General features: G+C 42.4%; 1 protein-coding gene across 4 annotated transcripts in view; it reads left to right on the forward strand.

Moving 5' to 3' along the window:
* Nucleotides 1–18,212: 18,212 nt before the first annotated feature.
* LOC120882285 (integrator complex subunit 6-like) overlaps nt 18,213–21,495 on the forward strand; it is a 56,271-nt gene continuing 52,988 nt past the window's right edge. For 2 of the 4 annotated variants that reach the window (XM_040266219.1, XM_040266218.1), the window contains exons 1-2: nt 18,214–18,714; nt 18,855–18,932. In XM_040266219.1, the coding sequence (XP_040122153.1) occupies nt 18,604–18,714; nt 18,855–18,932 (189 nt within the window). In that variant the 5' untranslated portion in view covers nt 18,214–18,603. Of the gene's footprint in view, nt 18,715–18,854; nt 18,933–21,495 lie in introns of all 4 variants that reach the window. The other 2 variants (XM_040266217.1, XM_040266220.1) reach the window with 2 other exon arrangements.

The raw sequence follows: 21,495 nt of genomic DNA on the forward strand, positions 1-21,495 counted from the left end.
CACCCTCACCACCCTTCTTTTCTGATTTGGTGCATTGGGTCTCAATAGTGCCCAGTTTGAAGTGTAGAGTTTTCATTTCTCTGGGATAAATACACAAGAGTGGCACTTACCATGGGTAATATCATGTCTATGTTTTTAAGAAATTTCCCAACTATTTTCCAGAGTGGCTGTAGCACTTTACATTCTCATTCACAATGTATAAGTGATTCAGTTTCTCTGCATCCTGGTCACCATTTGGTGGTGTTAACTTTTTTGTTTCAATTTTAGCTATTCTTATAGGTGACATTTCATTGTTGTTATAATTTGTATTTCCCTAATGGCTAATGATATTTAATATCTTATTTACTTATCTTTCCATCTGTGTATCCTCTTCAGCAAAAAGTCTCTTCATGTGTTTTACCCACTTTCTAATTAAATTATTGCTTTTTTACTGTTGAGTTTTGCAATTTCTTTATATATGCTAGACACTAGTCCTTTGTCAGATGTGTGCCTTGCAATTGTTTTCTTTCAGTCTGTAGCTAGTCTTTTCATTGTCTTCATAGGGTCTTTCACAGAGAAGAAATTTTTCTCTTTGATGAAGTGCAATTTATTGATTTTTTTCTTTTATGAATCATGAATCATGTTTTGGGGGTCATGAGTTGACATTTGTATAAGGTATGAATGAGGTTTAGATCAAGGTTAATGGTTTGCCTGTAGGTATCTGATTGAACTATTACCATTTGTTGAAAAGGCCGTTCTTCCTCCACTGCATTGCTTTTGCAAATTTGTTTTTAAAAAGTCAGCAGGCTGTACTTAACATAGGGCCATTTTTGGGTTCTCTACGTTGTTTTGCTGATCCACCTCTCAATCAACACCACCCAGGCTCTATTAGTGTAGTTTAACTAAATACTCTTCTTCTCACGTGGTGCTAGTGGTAAAGAATCTGCCTGCCAATGCAGGAGGCTCGGGTTCGATCCCTGGATCAGGAAGATCCCCTGGACAAGGAAATGGCACCCCACCCCAGTATTCCTGCCTGGAGAATTCCATGGCCAGAGGAGCCTGGTGGGCTACAGTCCGTGGGGCCACAAAGAGTCCAACAAAATTGAGCACACAATATAACACACACAACAAAATATTAGCAAATAGAATTCAGCCATAAATAAACATTTTATATCATGGAGTTGGATAGATGAAGTCCTCTTAGTTTATTTTTCTTTTTCAAAATTATTTTGGCTATTCTGATTCGTTTTCCTTTCTATACAAATTTAAGAATAATCTTGTTTATATTTGCAAAAAAATCTTACTAAGATTTTGAATTGTGTTAAAGCTGTACATCAGTTTGAGGAGACCTGAACTATTTACTATGTTGAGTCTTCTAATCCATGAATACAATATTTCTCTCCACTTATTTAGATAGTCTTTGATTTCTTGATCAGTCTTATGTAATTTTCAACATACAGATTCCAGTCCTTTTGTTAGATTTACACTTAATTATTTCACTTTTGAGCAATCATAAATGGTACTGTATTTTTAATTTTTGTGCTTACATATTCATTGCTTTGAAGTTAAGTGAAGTGAAGTCGCTCAGTCGTGTCCGACTCTTTACGACCCCGTGGACTGTAGCCTACCAGGCTCCTCAGTCCACGGAATTCTCCAGGAAGGAATACTGGAGTGGAGAGTGGATTGCCATTTCCTTCTCCAGGGGATCTTCTCGACCCAGGGATCGAACCTGGGTCTCCCACGTTATAGGCAGACGCTTTACCATCTGAGCCACCAGGGAAGCTATTCATTGCTAGTATATAGAAATGCAATTAATTTACATGCTTGTCTTGTATCCTGGGAACTTGATGAACTTACTTATCAGTTCTAAGGGTTTTGGGTAGATTCCTTGGGATTTTCTACATAGACAATTTTATCATCTACAAACAAAGACAGTTTTATCTCTTCCTTTCTGATCTATATGCCTTGTTTCCTTTTCTAACCTCATTGAATTATAGAGAACTTCCAGTACTATGTTGAATGGTCATGATAAGAGCAAACATCTTTGCCTTGTTCACCATCTTAGGGGAAAGTATTTATTCTTTCCCCATGAAGCACCACGCTAGCTGAAGGCTTTTGCAGATGTTCTTTATCAAGTTGAGGAAGTTACCCTCTATTTCTATTTTTTCAGAGTTTTAATTAAAAATATATATATATCTTGGGCATGCTGCAGGGCATGTGGGATCTTAATTCCCTGACCAGGGATCAGGTTTGTACTCCCTGCATTGGCAGCTTGGAGTCTTTACTACTGAACTTCCAAGGACGTCTTGATAGTTTTTTAAAAATTATAAATAGGTATTGGATTTTTTCAAATTTTTTCTGCACTGATTGATATGATCATATGGTCTTTCTTCTTTAGCCAATTATTATAGTGGATTATGTTGAGTCATTTTTAAAAATTATTGACCCATCTTTGGGAAAAATGTCATTTGGTTAAGTTATAGAATTATTACATATCAAGATTCTGTTTGCTAATATATTCTTGTGTATTTTTGCATCCAAGTTCATGAAGGTTATTGGTCTACAATTATTGTTTTTGTGTCTGCAATCTCTTTGATTTTGATGCTTCACAGGTGGTTCTGTGGTAAAGGATCTGTCCTCCAATGCAGGAGACCCAGGTTCGATCCTTGGGTCAGGAAGATCCCCTGGAGAAGGCAATGGCAACTCACTCCAGTATTCTTGTTGGGGAAATCTCATGGACAGAGAAGCCTGGATGGCTACAGTCCATGGGGTCGCAGAGTCGGACACGACTGAGCAACTAACACTTTCACTCATGGTCTATCTTGGTATTATGTTCCATGGGTGCTTGAAAAGTACATGCATTCTGTTGTTGTTGGATGGAATAGTCAATAAATGTTGATTAGATCCTTTTGGTTGATAGTATTGAGCTTTTCTATATCTTTGCAGATTTTCTGCCTGGTGGTTCTATCGATTGTTGAGAGAGGAATGTTGAAATTTCAACTATAATTGTGAATCTATTTTTTCTTTCAGTTCTATTCTCTTATTGCTTCACAAATTTCTCAGCTCTGCCATTTGGTGCATACACTTTTGGGATTCTTAGCAGGTTGGCTCCTTTATCATGTCACAAGTGTTAGTCACTCAGTCATGTCCAACTCTTTGCGACCCCATGGACTGCAGTCCACCAGGCTCCTCTGTCCATGGGATTTTCCAGGCAAGGATACTGGAGTGGGTTGCCGTTTTCTTCTCCACGGAATCTTGCCTTTATCATATAATAATCTTCTTTTCCTGCTACTTTTTTCTGTTTCATTGTTCCTGCCTTCTTGTAGGTTTTTAAGACATTTTTTAGAATTCTATTTTGAGTTATCTATAGTGTTTTCAGTGCATCTCTTTGCAGTTTTTCTAGTGGCTGCTTTAAGTATTTTGTTAAACATACATACATAGCTTATCACAGACTACTGGTATCATCATTTTACCAGTTCAGGTGAGTGTAGAAACTTCATTTCCCTTTCTGTTAAACTTCCCCCATCTATAATATAATTGCTTTAAACAATTGACAACCAGATCAAGATAGTGTTGTACTTTTTGCTCCAATCATTAAACATAATTTAGAAAACTCCAAAGGAGACAAAAGTCCACCCATATTTTTTGTTCATGCTATTATTCTTCCTTCCTAATAATCTGAAACTCCTTTTATTATTTCCTGTCTGTTTATAAAAGTTTCTGTAAACATTCTTTTCCACTGGCATAGCATTCTCTTAGTTTATCTTCATCTAACACTGTCTTGATTTCTTCTTCATTCCTGGAAGATATTTTTGCTGAATACAGAATTTTGAACTGCCAGTTCTTTTCTTTCAGCACTTGAAAATGTTGTCACTTCCTTCTGCCCTCTGTGGCTTTTGATGAGAAACCTGAATTGCCTTGTTGATTTTCCCCTATTTGTTAGGTGCAATTTCTCTCATGGTTTCAAAAATTTCCTATTGTATTTAGTTTTTATTGTGATTTATCTTTGCCTGAATTTCTTTGGATTTATCTTGTGTGGGGTTTCTGCAGCCTCTTAGAGTTGTAAGTTTGTTTCTTTTGCCAATTTTTTTTGGCATTTTCTTTTAAATAAGGAACTTTTTCAGCTCCTCCCTCTTCTCTGTTGAGACTCTATTGACATAAATTTTAGATCTTTTTTTATAGTCCCACATGTCTCTGTTACAAGTTTTTAATAAAAGGAAATTTCTATTGCTCTATTTTCAACTTCAGTGTTTCTTTCTTCTATCCTGCCCATTCTGGTGACTGGCCATCAACTGCAATTTTATTTTTGCTTTTGTATTTTTCAATTCTAAAATTTCAGTTGGCTTCCATTTTATCTATTTTGTTTATTTTCTGGGATTTTCTATTTGTTTCAAATGTGTCCATAATTGCTCCTTGAAGCATCTCTATGATGACTCCTTTAAATTCTTGGTTGACTAATTCTAGCATCTCTGTCATCTTGGTGTTGGCATCTTTTTCCTTTGTGGAATATCTTCCTGGTTCTTTGTATGACAAGTGATTTTTATTTTGTTATGGACATTGTGTACTATGTTGTGAGACTCTGGCTTTTATTTAAACCTTCTGTTTTAGCTGGTTTCTTCCAACACTGCTCTGGCAAGGGAAGGGCAGACAGTTCCTCCTTATGGACAGGTAGAGGGAAATAGGTTCTATGCTTTGCCTGAATTGGCACCTGGGTGGCTCCTCATTACTCTTATGCAGGGATGCTAGTTCTGCCTCCTCATGCTGATAACTGTTTGGCTGGGAGAGGTCAGAATGCCTTGTTACTGCTCCTCACGTGGCCTTTACTGACATCGGGGAGGTGTAAGTGATGTGGAGTGATCTATTTTCTACTGGGCAGTGGTAAAGTCCTGACTCTTCACTAGGTTTCCTCTGACTTCACCCTAACATGGGCACAAGGGCAACTTTTTATGGCCTGTTGAGGGTGGAAGTCTAGGTTTACACTAGGACTTCCCTAGCATGGTGGGTTGGGGCCACAGTAATTTCTGTGGGGTTTGGCTGGAGTAGAGTAGTTATTGTCTAAAAGGTTTTTGTCTTGCTAGGCTACCCCTCTGCTTGCCTTTTCACTGGAGAGAGCAGGCTTTCCTTGGGGATTTTCTGTCTGTGCCTTTGGAATTCTGGGTCTCCAGCTTCTCCAACACCCAATCTGGGATCTAGGAGCCAAAAAGAAAACCAAGAGAATTCACCATTGTCTAGAGCCTTGCATTCCCCAGGTTCCTGCTCCTGCCTTTTTCTCTCCACCTTTCAGTGTCTTCTTGTTTTTTTTTTTTTAATTGAAGCATAGCTGATTTACAATGTTGTGTTAGTTTCAGCTGTACAGCAGAGTGATTCAGTTATACATGTACCCCTATTCAGTTTCAAATTCTTTTCTCATTTAGGTTATTACAGAGTACTGAGCAGAGTTCCCTGTGCTTTACAGTAGGTCCTTGGAGGTTATCTATTTTATATATAGTAGAGTGTGCTGTTAATCCCAAACTCCTAATTTATCCCTCCCCTTTCTTAGTCCATAGAGTCAAAGTTATGGTTTTTTCCAGTAGTCATGAACGTATGTGAGAGTTGGACCATAAAGAAGGCTGAGTGCCAAAGAACTGATGCTTACAGAATATGCTGGAGAAGACTCTTGAGAGTCCCTTGGACTGCAAGGAGATCAAACCAGTCAATCCTAAAGGAAATCAACCCTGAATATTCATTGGAAGGACAGGTGCTGAAGCTCCAAAACTTTGGCCACCTGATGCAAAGTGCTGGCTCACTGGAAAAGGCCCTGATGCTGGGAAAGATTGAGGGCAGGAGGAGAAGTGGGCGACAGAGGATGAGATGGTTGGATGTCATCATCAACTCAACGGACATAAGCTTGAGTAAACTCCGGGAGAGGGAAGCCTGATGTGCTAGAGTCCATGGGGTCACAAAGAGTTGGACACAACTGAGCAACTGAACAACTTCTTGGGTTTGTTTTTATAAAACATGTCCAGAGGTTTTAGCTGTTTTGTGGGAGGAATAGAGGAAAGCACATCTGCTCTATCTTTCTGGAAATCTATTTTAAAATTCAGATTTGGGGGGATTTTAAGATAGTGATTGGATGCACGGTAGTTCTCTCACTTCAGTGTGCCCCAGAATTGCCCAGAGAGCTTATTAAAGAATAGTTTTCTGAGTGCGTCTTCTAGATATTCTGATAGGGGTGATGTGGGGTAAGGTTTGGAAATTTACATTTCTAACAAGTCCTGGCCAATACTACTGGTTCAGAGACTACATTTTAACACCACTCTCTTAGGGGTATCTAGCCTGATTATTGTCAATTCTGGCTACCTATTAGAATTGCTTGGTAAGCTTGATTTTTAAAAAAAAGTCCAGTCACCATCTATCCCCCCACCTCTCAGGTATTTTTATCCCATTGGTCTGAGGTAAGAACTGAGAATTTAGTAGTTTTAAAAGCTTCCCAGACATGAATGTTCACAGCAACGTAATAGCCAAAAGGTGGAAATAACCCACATATGTTCAGTCCAGTCAGTACAGTCACTCGGTCATATTCGACTCTTTGCGACCCCATGGACTGCAGCACACCAGACTTCCTTGTCCATCACCAACTCCCAGAGCTTACTCAAACTCATGTCCATCAAGTCAGTGATGCCATCAACCATTTCATCCTCTGTTGTTCCCTTCTCCTCCTGCCTTCAATCTTTCCCAGCATCAGTGTCTTTTCAAATGAGTCCGTACTTCGCATCAGGTGGCCAAAGTAGTGGAGTTTCAGCTTCAGCATCAGTCCTTCCAATGAACACCTAGGACTGATCTCCTTTAGAATGGACTGGTTGGATCTCCTTGCAGGCCAAGGGACTCTCAAGGGTCTCCTCCAACACCACAGTTAGAAGGCATCAGTTCTTCAGTGATCAGCTTTCTTTATGGTCCAACTGTCACATCCATACATGACTACTGGAAACACCATAGCTTTGACTTTACAGACATTTGTCAGCAAAGTAATGTCTCTGCTTTTTGATATGCTGTCTAGGTTGGTCATAGCTTTTCTTCCAAGAAGCAGGGTCTTTTAATTTCATGGCTGTGGTCATCATCTTCAGTGATTTTGGAGCCCAAGAAAATAAACTCTGTCACTATTTCCATTGTTTCCCCATCTCTTTGTCATAAAGTGATTGGACCAGATGCCATGATCTTCATTTTTTGAATGTGAGTATTAAGCCAGCTTTTTCATGCTTCTCTTTCACTTTTGTCAAGAGGCTCTTTAGTTCCTCTTCGCCTCCTGCCATATGGGTGGTGTCATCTGCATATCTGAGGTTACTGATATTTCTCCAGGCAGTCTTGAATCCAGCTTGTGCTTCATCCAACCCAGCATTTTGCATGATGTACTCTGCATAGAAGTTAAATAGGCAGGGTGACAACATACAGCCTTGATGTACTCCTTTCCCAATTTGGAACCAGTCCCTTGTTCCATGTCTGGTTCTAACTGTTGCTTCTTGACCTGCATACAGATTTCTCAGGAGGCAGGTAAGGTAGTCTGCTATTCCCATCTCTTTAAGAATTTTCCATAATTTGTATGTATCAACTAGTAATTAAAATGTAAAAAAAAAAAAGCATCACATCCATGCAATGGAATAATATTCAGCAATGAAAAGGAATAAAGTACTGATGCATACTACAACATGGATGAACCTTGAAAATACTATGTAAAGTGAAAGAAGTCAGATACAAAGGGCTATATATTATATGATTCCATTTATATGAAATATCCAGAATGGGCAAATCCATAGAGCCAGAACTTAGATTAGTGGTTGTCAGGGCCAGTGGAATTAGGAAGAAATGGGAAGTGACTGCTAATGGCCATGGGGTTTCCTTTTGGGGATGATGAAATATTCTGGAATTAGAGAGTGCTGATGATTGTACTATCTTGTGAATATGCTAACTGGCACTGAACAGTACTTTTTAAAAAGATCGATTTTATGGTATGTGCATTATATCTCAATTAAAAAGCATTCCTCCTGGGACTTCCCTGGTTGTCCGGTGGTTAAGACTCTACACTTCCACGGCAGGGGCTCAGGTTCGATTCTCAGGGACTAAGATCCCACATGCCTTGCAATAGTGTGGCCTAAAAGAGTAAAAATAAAAATAAATAAATTAAAAAAAAACATTCCTACTGGTTAGTATCTAACACGTTCCAACAACTGGAAGCATTATACTTCACATGAAGCTGCAAATGCTGACAGGAGTCTCAAAGAGTTTTTAAGTGTCGAGGTAAAAGGTTTGTATTTATATCGGCTGCTGCTGCTGCTGTTAAGTCGCTTCAGTCGTGTCCGACTCTGTGCGACCCCAGAGACGGCAGTCCACCAGGCTCCGCTGTCCCTGGGATTCTCCAGGCAAGAACACTGGAGTGGGTTGCCATTTCCTTCTCCAATGCATGAAAGTGAAGTCGCTCAGTCGTGTCCTACTCTTAGCGACCCCATGGACTGCAGCCCACCAAGCTCCTCCATCCGTGGGATTTTCCAGGCAAGAGTACTGGAGTGGGGTGCCATTGCCTTCTCCGTGTATTTATATCTATAGATCACAAATTTAGTTTTCTGAATTTGTCTAATTAGAAAAATCACCTGAGAGCTTGTTAAAATTACAGAATTCCAGACCCCTTCAGTGAGGATTTAGATTCTGGGTCAAAATCAGATTCGGGCCTTGGGTGGTGCCTGAAAATCTATTCTTTTAACAATACCTAGAGTGATTTTGATGTTCAAACAAGTTTGGGTAACCCAGTCTTAAGTGATGGGGAGTTACTGAAGGTTCTTTTTTCTCTTTTAATTGAAAATTATCTTATTTTCTTAAATGTCTCATTGTTTCAGCAGCTTCTTTGAATAGTGTTAATTTAATCAGAATTTGGATTTACTACAGATGTTTGCCAAAGAGCAAGGAAGTGTTCTTATATTTGAGCTATGTTAAACAATGGGGAATGGTCTGTGTATTTGTAAACTCCATTTGATGTTAAGTCTAATTATGTCTCTGTAGTTAGTTCCCACAGTTTACAGATGTGAATTGATGTCAACTGTAGATTTCTAATTGCTTTCTCATTGTTTCCTCCATCATGTTCCTTTTTTCTTTTATCCATGTGTAGCACATTGTTAACACATCATTCATGCAGTGTTTTTCTGAATGAAAAATACCTCTCTTTTCTGAAAATATTAGAACAAATTTTTTAACTATAAAGTTCTGCATAGATCTGTTTACTTCCTAGAAGGAACTTCTATTAAAGCTGTAGTATATATACTTTCAGACACTTTATGCATATATAAGAAGATAGAATCATACTATGCCTTCTGTCCTTTTCACTTAGTTTGATAAACAATTTTTTAAAAAGATGTCTACCTTATCTATCTTGAGGGCTGTCTAGTATGAATGTTCACATTATAGTTTACTTAATCAGTACCCTTTTGAGAGACTTAAGTTGTAATTTGTTTTGTTGCTAATGTGATTTCTTTTTTGGCCTTTGGAATAAAGATTTAAACACTTGAAAAATAAAACCATGAATGTATTAGGAGAAAATATAGAACTTTCTTCATAGTCATGGATTAGAGAGAGTTTCTTAAATCACAACAATAAACCCAGAAGTCATAAAGAATATGTCAATCAAATTGGACACTAGAAAAGTTATAACACTTAGCAGACACCATGAACAATGTTAAAACTCATATTGGCAGGTTAGATCAAATAGTGACAAGACACAACAGAATGGAGAGACATACTGAATAAAAAGCACATAGAAAGAATTAAGAAATATTGAAAATTCAGTAGAAAAATGGATAAAGGATGAGTCAATTCATGGGAAGGGAAATATAAGTGGCCTATAAACTTGAAAAACTATTCAACTCCATGAATTAAATAAATACAAATAAAAACAATGCAGAAGTGTGTTTGCCTATTAGCTTGAAACAAATAAAAATAATTAATAGTAGTCTGTTTTGGCTAGACTGTGAGAAAATGGGCACTGACACACTGTTACTGGGGTGACAATAGGTACAACAACCCCATCAGAAGGACAATTTAGTGCTCCTCATCAGTTCATAAATTGTCCACACCCTGTGATTCAGTGGTTGCATTTTCTAGATTCTAATCTACAGAATTGGCACAAGTCCATAAAGATATTTGCACAGCAATACTCGTTGCAGCACTATTTGAAGCAAAATGTAGAAACAACCAAATGCTTTTCAATAGGGAAATGGTTAAATAAATTATGGTGCAATATGTGCAACTTTTAAAATGAAGTAGATCTACATTGTGCTGTCATGAGAAGATAACCAGGAAGCCATAACAGGTAAAAAACAAAATTGGAGAACAAGATGTGTGTTGTGATCCTATTTTTGATAAACAATGTTTCTTAAATGTATCTATCATGCTGCTGCTGCTGCTAAGTCACTTCAGTCCTGTCCAACTCTGTGCAACCCCACAGAGGGGGCAGCCCACCAGGCCCCATTGTCCCTGGGATTCTGCAGGCAAGAACACTGGAGTGGGTTGCCATTTCCTTCTCATCTATCATGTATGTTTACATAACATGGAGTTCTATCTCTGTCTCTTTCTCTCTCTCTGTCTTTCTCTCACACACACACTCACATACATCCCTAGAATACACACAAACATATTCACCTAGAAAAATGTCTGGAATGTAACATAGCAAATGTTAACAGTAATTTCATTCACTGTTTCTGCACATGTCTGTGTGGTACCAAATCAGAATTTGTTACAATGAACAAGCAAAGTATTATTTCTGTAAACATATACAGACAGACTATGTATGTATTTAGATTATATATATATTCTAGATGGACTTATAGCATTCACCTAAAAAGTGTATTGCTGTAAAAGTTGACAGTTTTAGAGCAGGGGTATGAAAATGATTAGAGCTGGGCTTTGGTTTAATGTGGAGAGAGACAAGTACTGAGGAAAAGGATGGATGGCAGAGACAGTGTAGAAAGGAAAATCTATAGGATCTGACAACTAATTATATGTAAGTAGACAGATAACTGTGAGTTAAAAATAGCTCTGTCACTGAAAAATCTTGGAGATATCATTAACCTGAGGAGGGAAGCTGGAGGAGCTGATTTTGAAGGGAAAATCATAACTTCAGAGTCTAGACAGATATATTAGTTATCTACTGCTCCAAAACTTAGTGGCTTAAAATAACAATAATCATGTATTATCTCTACAGTTTCTGCGGGTTGGGATTTCAGACTAGACACAGTAGGGAAAACTTATTTTTTGCCCCATGACATCTGCTAGGAGCTGGAATCATCTGATGGCTCTTTTGCTCACACGTCTGACAATTGATGCTGGTGTCGGCTGGGGGCCAAGCTGGCAGTGTTTGCCAGGACACCAACATGTGGCCTCTTCATGTGGCCTTCCTCACAACATGGCAGTTGAGTTCCAAGGATAATCACCCTAACAGAGAGAAAGAAGATCCATCCAGGTGAAAGCCATTGTCTTTTATGACCTTGCCTTGTATATCTCCCAGCATTGCTTCCATTGCATGGCATTGACCGGTGCAGTCACAGACCCCTATCCCCAGATTCAACAGCAGGAAGCATAGACCTCCTCTCACAGTGGGAAGAATATTAGTAACATTGTAAGAGCATGCAGATGAGATAAATAATAGGTATGACTATCTTTGGAAAATACAATCTCTCATACTCCATTGTATTATAAAGTGAATGAGACTATTAATATTAATGGCTCTAAGTAATGAATTATCACTTTCAGAGTGATTTGTGTGTAACTAAGGACACCAGTAGTCCCCCCATGCCTCAGCCTAAGTGCTGCTGCTGCTGCTAAGTTGCTTCAGTCGTGTCCAACTCTGTGCGACCCCAGAGACAGCAGCTCACCAGGCTCCCCCATCCCTGGGATTCTCCAGGCAAGAACACTGGAGTGGGTTGCCATTTCCTTCTCCAATGCATGAAAGTGAAAAGTGAAAGTGAAGTCGCTCAGTCGTGTCCGACCCTCAGCGACCCCAGAGACTGCAGCCTTCCAGGCTCCTCAGTCCATGGGATTTTCCAGGCAAGAGTACTGGAGTGGGGTGCCATTGCCGTAAGTCATTATAGGTGAGGAGGCTACATCATTAAAGGTGGGAAGCATGATTCAAAGAAGAGTATTTTTGTCTTTAACATAAAGACTCAATATCAAAAGACTTAATATAAAAATTAAAAAGACTCAACGTCTTTAATATGGCAGACAAGGTTCTCTATGATCTGGTTCTTGCCTAATTCTTAGATTTAATCTTCCAATTATTTCTTCACTCACATCCTAAATATGAAGTACGTCAAAATATCGAGTATGCCAAATTTCAAGAAGTTCATCAAACATACTCTCCTAGGTCAGGTTCCCTGAAAGAGTTATCTCAAGAGGAAGGGCAAGGGAGAAGCAGGGTAGGCAAGGGAGAAGCAGGGTAGGCCAGGGAATGGAGCTAAGCAAGAATGTGGTCTCATTTGGAGTCCAGCTTTGGCCAGATCACTAAGGCTGTGAAGCACGAATGACATCACAGGGTGATCCCATTCTGAGGCCAGGGGGCTATGTCATTGGCTGCAGTTTGGGGGAGGGGAGTTGGGCAGGCTGCCCACATGGCATGGTGCCTTACCTCTGGGCCCAGGAGGCTCTCCCTCCTGAGGGGAATTTTCCAGAGTAGGGGAAGCAGCTGTGAGCCTGCAGCAGCCCATGTTCACAAGAGGGGACCTTGGCCAGGCACCAGCAGGGACCACAACACACATTGACTTGTTTCAAGGCCTCAGAACTCCTTTATCCTGAGATAAAACTGCCTCTCCTTTTCTTCGCTGATATCACCTCCTCCAGGAGGCTTTCCCTGATAACTAGCTGACTGCAGCCTACCCTTCTTGGCTCAAATAACATCCAGTTACAAATTCTTTCAATGTTTTCCCCCACACATGTCCTCAAACAAATACTTTCCAGTTAGAGAAAAGGGAATAATTCAAAACTGTTAATTAAAGCTAAACAAGAATTATAGGGGCAGGACTGCCTATCGATTATTGTACTTAGGATGTTAATTTGACTATTTCTTGTTGGACCTATGCTATAATATATAAGATTTTAAAAATCTAAACAATTTCACTTATTAAGTATTGTAGCAAATGTTTAAACAATTAACTCTGAAAAATACCAAAAAAAAAAAAAAAAACCGGTTGCAACTGTCTCTCTAGCTTAGTATCTACCACATTGTATTGAAAGTATCTGCTTTATATAACCCGTCTCCCCCAGTGGAGGAGATGCTCAGATGAACAGGAACCATGTCCTGTTCATCTTTTTGCCCCAGGCACTTAGCAGAGTGCCAAGCAGAGGAGGCTGAAGTAGATATTCTGATAACCAAACACCAGGTAAGTGACTTCCTGGGTGGTGGTGCAAGGCCCACCAGCTCTACTCAAAAGATCTCTTCCATCCCCATGTAGTGGGAGGGGGATGAAAAACCTGGCAATATATTTAGGACAAATTAAGTGATTTACAACAAAGAAAGTAGCTGTAGAGTTTCTTGCTACACCTCAGTACAAGTTCAGTTCTACCATTGTTACATTGTAAAAGATATATTCTAACATGGTTTAAATGCTGTCAATTTTAAAAAACAGCCTTAAGAAGGAGAGGGAAGAATTATGAAATCTGTGCCTTAGCAGGAATAGAAATGTTTCTCCTTTTTATAAGTGGAAATAGCTTGGTGCAAGAGCTGTTGAAGAATTTTCTACAGCATTAAGCCTCCCCAGAAGTTAAAAAAGAAACTAGAGTTAAGATGCGAAGGGCATAAACCAAGGGAAAAGGAATGAGATGAACTTGACTAATACCTGCAAGGCGAAACTCCCCAGTACCTGACACCCTGGTACATATGGGGAAGGAGGGGGCAGAGGGCTCCAGGTGGCTGGAGGCCAGAGAGGCTGAGGCTGGTAGTGGTGGGCACTGCCTTCTCCACCACTGTTCTAGCACTCACTCTTCCCAACCCCATGTGTGATGTGCCTCCCTGGAACTCCACAGACTTGCCTTGTGAGTTCCTGACAAGTTCCGTACCACAGGTAACATGGGGTGGTGGTCTCAGGGTGGTGAGAGAGGAGGAGGGGAACATCACAAAAGATCTGAAAGAAAAAGAGGGAGGTTCCAAGATCTCCACCCAGAGACTTCCCTGGTGGTCCAGTGGCTGAAACTCCGAACTCCCAACGCAAAGGGCCAGCGTTCCATTCCTGGTCAGGGCACTAGATCCCACAAGCCACAACTAAAGATCCATCCACAGTGAAGATGGAAGATCCTGAGTGCCACAACTAAGACCTGGTGCCATTGAATAAATTAAAAAATACAAAAAAACAAAAACCCTCCACCCAGAGGCTCCTATGCCCTGACTGGTGACGAGAGGTTACCCAAGTGGCAAAAGCCCTGGGAAGCTTGTCTGGGGGCTGCCCTGGGCCAAGTTTCATCACTAGCTATTTTTATTTTTAGCCTATGCCGCTTCTCAGTGTCACCAGGTCTATAAATGTCCATATGATTTGCTGTGCCTGGGCCAGGGCAGAAGGGAGCAGCTAAAAAGTCTTGGGCTAGGCCCTATGCTGGAAAATTCACTGCCCTCGACTGGCATACACCTGTATCTCTGGTGCCCCAGGTTACCTCCATAGGGCACTGCCCTCAATTCTCTGGGCACCCCACCATGGCCATCACCCCTCACCAGCTCTCCTCCAATCAGGCTTCAGAAAGAGGGTTCCCTGAACACAGGTAAAATCAACAGGTGTCAGGAGGCAGATGATGGCAAATTCAGGTCTCTCGCAATCCCACAGGGTGGCTTATCCAAGGCCAATCTTTTGGGGAATGAGAGAGCAGTCTCCAGGCCTGTGGTGCTGCCTGAAGCTAACAGACTCCCTCCAGCCCTCCTCTGTCTTCTGGCCACTCTGCACTGTGCTGGCGAGCTGCTTCCACCCTGGGCTGCTCTGAATGTGTGTCTGGGCTCTCAGGCATCCCACACATCCCTCTCATTCTGGTGGTATTCTTGCAGAGTTGAGGGGAGCGGAGCTTGAGCTTCTACATTGGGTGGCTGACCAGCTGAGGAATCTGTTTCCCCACTTGCCAAAATGGGAAGAAGAATAGGCCTTACCTTACAGGACAGCTTACCCTTGCACACTCTGATTAAGACATGAAGGACTCATGACTCTAGTGTATCCCCCCACCCAAATCTGCCAGAGGGGGCAGCTTGTCCCTACTGAGAGACTTATTTTTCTGCTTTCCTCAGTCAGCTTGTGCCCTTCCACGCAGACTGACCATTTACTTTCAATATTCTCTCTAGCCTCTTGTCATCATGACAGTTTGGCCGATTGAGATGAAAGAAACAGACTCTTCACTTGTCTTCTGTATTCTGTTTTTACTCTCATCTCTCCCATTCACCAAGCTGAACACGATGGACAGAATCACCCTATGGTTCCTCATTGCTCCAAGGCTAAAATTCCAACTCCTCAACAGGGCCTGGTAGGCCTTGCATGACCTGACTCCTCCCAGCTCTGCAAGCTCATCCATCTCTAGCCACCTCCCTCCCCATTCTGTTGCCCCGCCCCCAGCTACCCTACATTCCAGCAATATAGAACTTTCTTTTTTCCACTGGGTTTCTTTCAATGTCTCACCATCTGACCACCTCACCACTGCCTACCCAGAACATTCTCCCTCCTCCCCTGCCCCGTTCTCATCTCCACCAGCTCTCTATCACCAGGCTACTTCTCACATTTCCTGCGCGTCGTATCCTTCAGGAAACCTTCACTGTATATCCCCCTCACCTCTCCAATTCTTCTAGAATATACATTTTTTCCAGTGCTCCCAGAGAACTATGCATTTCCTCTCTCATAGCGCTTAATATAGCATTTTATCTACACTTTTATTTTCCCCACTAGAATGTTATCTAGGTGGCCATGGACTATATCTATTCTTTTATTTAACACTTACATAGAACTGACTCTGTACTGAGCACTTCTGTAAACGTTTTGTAAATATTAATTCATTTAATCCTCATAACAATTCTATGAGGTACTATCGTTATTGTCATTATGCAGATGATGAAGCTGAGGCAGAGTTAACTAATTTGCCCAAGGTCACATAGCTAGTAAATGGCAGAGTTGGGATTTGAACCCCAAAATCCAAGTTCTTCACTGCTATAATATGCTGTGTCCCTTGTTCACCAATGTATTCTTGTTGCTTCTCATATAGAAGATCCACCCAAGGAATATTTGGATAAAGAAAGAATGGATAAATGAATAAAGATTGTGGAAATAACAAAGTCCTTAGTCGGACCAGTGGGAGGAAAAGTGGTAGCCACAGACTGAGACAGGAATTAAATTGAGGATTCAGAGAAGTTGAAAGCAAATAGTCCAAGCAGTAAGGAAGATGCTGGGAGAAGTGGCAAGTGATGAAAGGCAAGGTGGCAGGTGCAGGGGGAGCTCAGAAAGGCAAGGGACAAATGGCTCTACAGTCAACAAAGAAAATATAAAACAGATAATTAGATTTGGCCAGGGACTTGCCCCTGGATCCTCAGAGCAGTTTCCAAAGAGTGCTGGGGAGAGAAATCAGACAGCATGGCCTTGAGGAAGGAATAGAAGGTGGAGAAACCAGACAGTGAGATTTTACTCTTCTCTGAGCCATGAAAGGTAAGTAAGGTCAGGTTAAGTAAGTTAAGGTCAGGTTAAGTAAGGTCTTTTTGTCAAGATGTGATGATTAGGGCTTGCATAAAGGCAAAAGGTAACAAATTTTTGGCAAGTCAGAAATTAAACCAACTCTCACCAAAACAAAGAGTCTGCTGTATGGGAGTGGACCACACCACAGTCAGCCACATGAAATGGAAACATGGGCAAAGATGCTAACATTCATTGTGAAGGGAATGAAGGCTAAGAGAGCAGTGCTTTGTAGGAATGCCTTCCTGAGAGATGTCCGGTAACCTCAGACATGAGGTCGAAAGAGGTCTAGAATGAGCGACTATGATGAAGTATTAAAGTCAATTGATTTAGAGAGTACAAGTGGAATAAAAGAGTAGAGACATGAAGAAAAAAGAAGAAAGTATGTTCAAAAGTTCAGGAGTTCAATCCCTTCCTGCTCAGTGCCTCATCTAGGAAAGCTCCTGAACTTCTGGACCACTGGAACACTGCTTCTACTTCACCTTTTATTTGTATTACTTTTGTCCCTGATTCACATATTGCTTATGTGGCCCCTTGTGAAATCTTATTTTTATGAAAATGTTATTGAATATGTATTTTTAAATGTCTATTACAAGGGAACACAGCAAATGAAGTCATAAACACACTTTAGTTCAGGACTCCACATTGGGCACAGCATAGTTCTGGGAATACACAGCTTCATATTTAAAATCTGAGTTACACGAAGCAGTCATCCAAGCGTGATTGGCCACTCATTGAGTCTCTCCCTAGAGCCACACCTGAGCACATCCCTCAGTGCTTCCTCATTTACCTGAGCTGCACTTTCCTTTACTGAAAATTGAACATAATTCCACCTACCACAATGATTTCAAAGACTAAACGAGACTAATGTGGATGGCTGACACTTCATAGGTGCTCAATAAATGTGAGTTGAATCAGAAACCAGGTTGGCAAACCTTCCGTGTGTAAAGGCTGCAGAGACACAACAGTAGGTAGAATCATCACAGGCAGGCCAATACTTCGAAGTGCTCAACAAAACTGAAGAAGCTTGTGCACACAAAACGCCATTTAGGTAACCGTGTTTTAGTTTCCTTTCTAAGTAGAGATACGTGGAATGCAAGGCCAGCAACCGACTTACAAATACTGACCAAGAGTGGGGAGGGATCTGAAGGAATGCAAGTAAGTCTTGCCAGGAAAGAAGTTTGCTGCTTCTGAAATGTTTCGGTCTTAGCCAGTGGCAGGATTGATCGATTGCAGTAAGCAGAGTTTTCTGTGCAGCCTGTCCAAGCATCTGTTTCTGTACTTCTGCACAACTGTTGCTCAAATTCACTCTTCTTTTCGAATTATCATCTTTAAAGAGCAAGCGAAAAATCCCTTCAAGTCACCCTAAGTATCCTAACAGCTTCCAAGTCCTCTAAAGGAGGGTCCTTAACATTTCCCCTTACACCCTGCCTGGGTTCAAACTTCAACTCCCAAGGTCCGCCCAAGTCCCTCCCCTTGCCCTGTCATCTAATGAATATGCAAATACCACATAATTGGCAGCCAATGGCGTGGGTTCTGGTCACATGGTGCCCATGGTAGGTGAGCGGACAGAAGTTGTGTGTCGGTGAACAGAGACAGCTCTCAGTCTGGGGCGAGCGCTTCAGTGAGCGTGGACGGATGCTCGGGTAGTAGTCTCTGCGGCAGCAGCAGCGGCAGTAGTGGTGCCAGAAGAGAGGAAGGGGGAGGGCCCCGAGGGCTACACACGCTCACATTTTCAAGTTCCCTTGGAGGGAGAAGAGGTGGGGCTGCAAAAAGAGGAGGCCAGGAGCAGTTCCATCCGTCCCGTCCCGTCTTCCTCTTGCTCCCTGCACCCTGGCTCTGCGAGAGTTGAGGGTTCAGGTGGCAGTACGCGGCAGTGAGGGCAAGAGGGCCAAGAGAGTGGGGAGCGGAGCCACGGGTGTGGGGGAAGATGCCCATCCTGCTGTTCCTCATAGACACGTCCGCCTCTATGAACCAGCGCACTGACCTGGGCACCTCCTATTTGGATATTGCCAAAGGCGCTGTGGAGTTATTCTTGAAGGTAAAGGGAGGGGAGGGGAGAGATGGGGAGAGTTCCCGAAGGATGGGGCTGGTGGTGGATTTAGGTGCTTCTGTAACGCTGGTATCGCCCCCTCCACCCCCTTCCCTTCGCGGCCCCCTCCGTCATCCCTCGTCCTGTAGCTGCGTGCCCGGGATCCGGCCAGCCGCGGAGACAGGTACATGCTGGTCACCTACGACGAACCCCCGTACTGCATCAAGGTAAAGGGCCATCCAGGGGGTGGGCCGGGCGGGAAGCAGGAGCCAGCCGGCCTGGGCAGTCGAGACCCCCTGCCCCCGCCCGAGGCGGTCCTGCGTCGCCAGGCGGGGCGGGCAGGGCGGGGTGGGGTGGGGGCGAGGGCGGGGGGAGTGACTCCGCAGCTTCCGAGGAGCCGCGGCGCCTGGGGTCGGGAAGGGGGCCGGGGGAGGGGCGGCCCCGAGGAGAAACCGCAGGAGAGCCGGGCTGGTGGCGGCGACGGGCACAGCTGCCTCGGAAGATGGCGGACATTTTGCTTTTGTATGAACCGGAGAGGGAGACCGAGGGCGCTGCTGAGATGGAAAGGAGGGAGGGGAGGGAGGAGAGGAGAAGGAGGGCCCGAGACGCGAAGGGAGGCTGCGGACAGGCCCGCCCCTTCGGGTCGCACCGCGCGCGGTGGAGGCCGAGGGGCCGGACGGCGCCGGCTACTCCGCCCCGAGGTGCTGCGGACTCGCGCGCGGGTTTTCCTGGCGCCCGGGCTCCGCCCCCGGCCCCTCCTCCCCACTCCTCCCGCCCTGCGCTGCTTCTCCTCCCTCTCTTCCTCCCGCTCCCCTCCCCTTCCTGCTGAGAGCGTGGCAGAGCCGGCCGCCGGCCTTCAAAGATTAGACTGCTGCTTTTGTGCGTCTGTGGTCTCTAACCCACCCCCACCCAATGGAAAATCAGTCCGCGGAGCCAGCCTCCCAACCCCCCGGCCCGCAGAAACAGTCGTGTTCACTGCTTCTCCTGTGTCGGTCCGGTTAACCCCGGCTCTGTTACCTTAGCTACTGTTGGTGTTTCATTGTAGATTCCAACCAAGCCGCGATGGGGTGGGGCGGGGAGATGCCTAGTCGGAACCCGCGGGGACAGAGCTTTTGGGGGACCTGGCCTACCTATTGACATCATAAATTAGGTTTGTGTTAGTCACGTAGGGATTTGTCCAGGGAAGAGAAAGGAAGGAAGGGGAGGACTCGCTGTGCGCAGTTACAATAGCCAAATTCGATGACTTGATCCACGGGGCTCTGACCTGCAGGAGAGAAGTAGGGAGCATTTCACCTTCCAGCCCTCATCCTAATGGTGCGGAGATAAAGAACTGCTTTGCCTGCAGTGGCCCGATAAAATAGAATTCAGACTATTAATGCAACCTGCTTAAGAGTCCTGCTTCCATATTGAAATTTTAAACATATATTACCATAATCCTTGACGTCTTTTGCTAGATGCCCTCTTTTTCTCAAATTCTCTTAATAGAGCCGAGGAGGCACTGAACGTGTTATAATCCGTTTTAGCCAAGTGAGGTGTTTAAAAGAATGGAACCTACCAAACTGAATAGTTGGCTAAAGAGAGCGTTCCTTCAGAAGTAAAACCGAAGAGAGACTTTACTTTTGTAACTCGTATCTTCAGTTAACAGTTTGATTAGTAGGTTCCCCTGAAAACCATTCTGGTTTTAATGCTTTGTTTTCCGTTTTTGATTTATCTATTTAGAAAAATGGAGCAAGTAGACATCTTTAAGAATGCCATAAGTTTTTAAACATGTCAGTTTCCTACAAGGGTGTGACCATTTTTTTTCCACATAGAAAAGCAGATGTTTGTCCATCCTAAGTATGAAAGTCTACACCCTTGGAGTACTAATACAGATAAGAACCCACTGTTGTACTGTGGCCATTTAAAATCCTCCTTATTTTGAAATAGTAAACAGGATAAATTACAAAGCAGTAGACTTTTTTTTCTTTAAAGGAATAATTTAGTTAACATTTTGCTGAATGCCAAGACTCATAGATGAAAAATTATTTTTGATCTATAAAGCTTTTATGGCAATATTTACAGAATCTTTGGAAAGGAAAAAGAAAGTCTGGGCCCCTTCATCATCACAGCTTTTTTTTTTAACCTAGCATTGTAATCACAGTGTACTATATTACTTTTGAGTTCTACCTTTTCCATCTGTTTTGTTCTATGAATTATTCCCAGTAGCCACATAGTCTTCATACTTAAAATTTTTCGTGGCCGTGTAACTTACCCATGGTATTTTAGAGGCTCCAGGTAGTTCTATGGGCAGAGGGGAAAAGTTGAAATTTTTTTTTAGTGGAAATTTCATCTGTCAGCTCTTTTTATCTTGCAATCTTGTACACTACATTTTATCCTGAAGTAAAAAACATTCTAAGCTGGCTTTGATCTTTTTTTTTAATGTGGACAGGTATGTGAAGACACTTTGATTAATACTTTCAATTGCTAATCATGAGCTATCCTCTTCCTTACGCTTTTCCAAAGTCATTCAGATTTTTTTTCTTTTTAATCTTACATGATAACTACATGTGCTAGGGAACAATCACTGATTTTAGTGATGTTCTTGTCATTTTTCTGTCTATAACTGAATTGCTAATGCTATGCCATATTTTGGTAGCACTTTCTTTCTCTGAGTCCCTTTCAGTCACTCTTTTTTTTCCCACCCCATCCCTCCCCTCAGCATGTGGTAACTATTTGCTCTTCTGCTTCTAGGACCTAGTCATTTTGGAAGGTCTGAAATTTTAGAACATCTGGTGAATTTTTCTTAAAATT

The sequence above is a fragment of the Oryx dammah genome, unplaced genomic scaffold (genome assembly GCF_014754425.2).
Source record: "Oryx dammah isolate SB20612 unplaced genomic scaffold, SCBI_Odam_1.1 HiC_scaffold_23, whole genome shotgun sequence".
NCBI lineage: Eukaryota > Metazoa > Chordata > Mammalia > Artiodactyla > Bovidae > Oryx > Oryx dammah.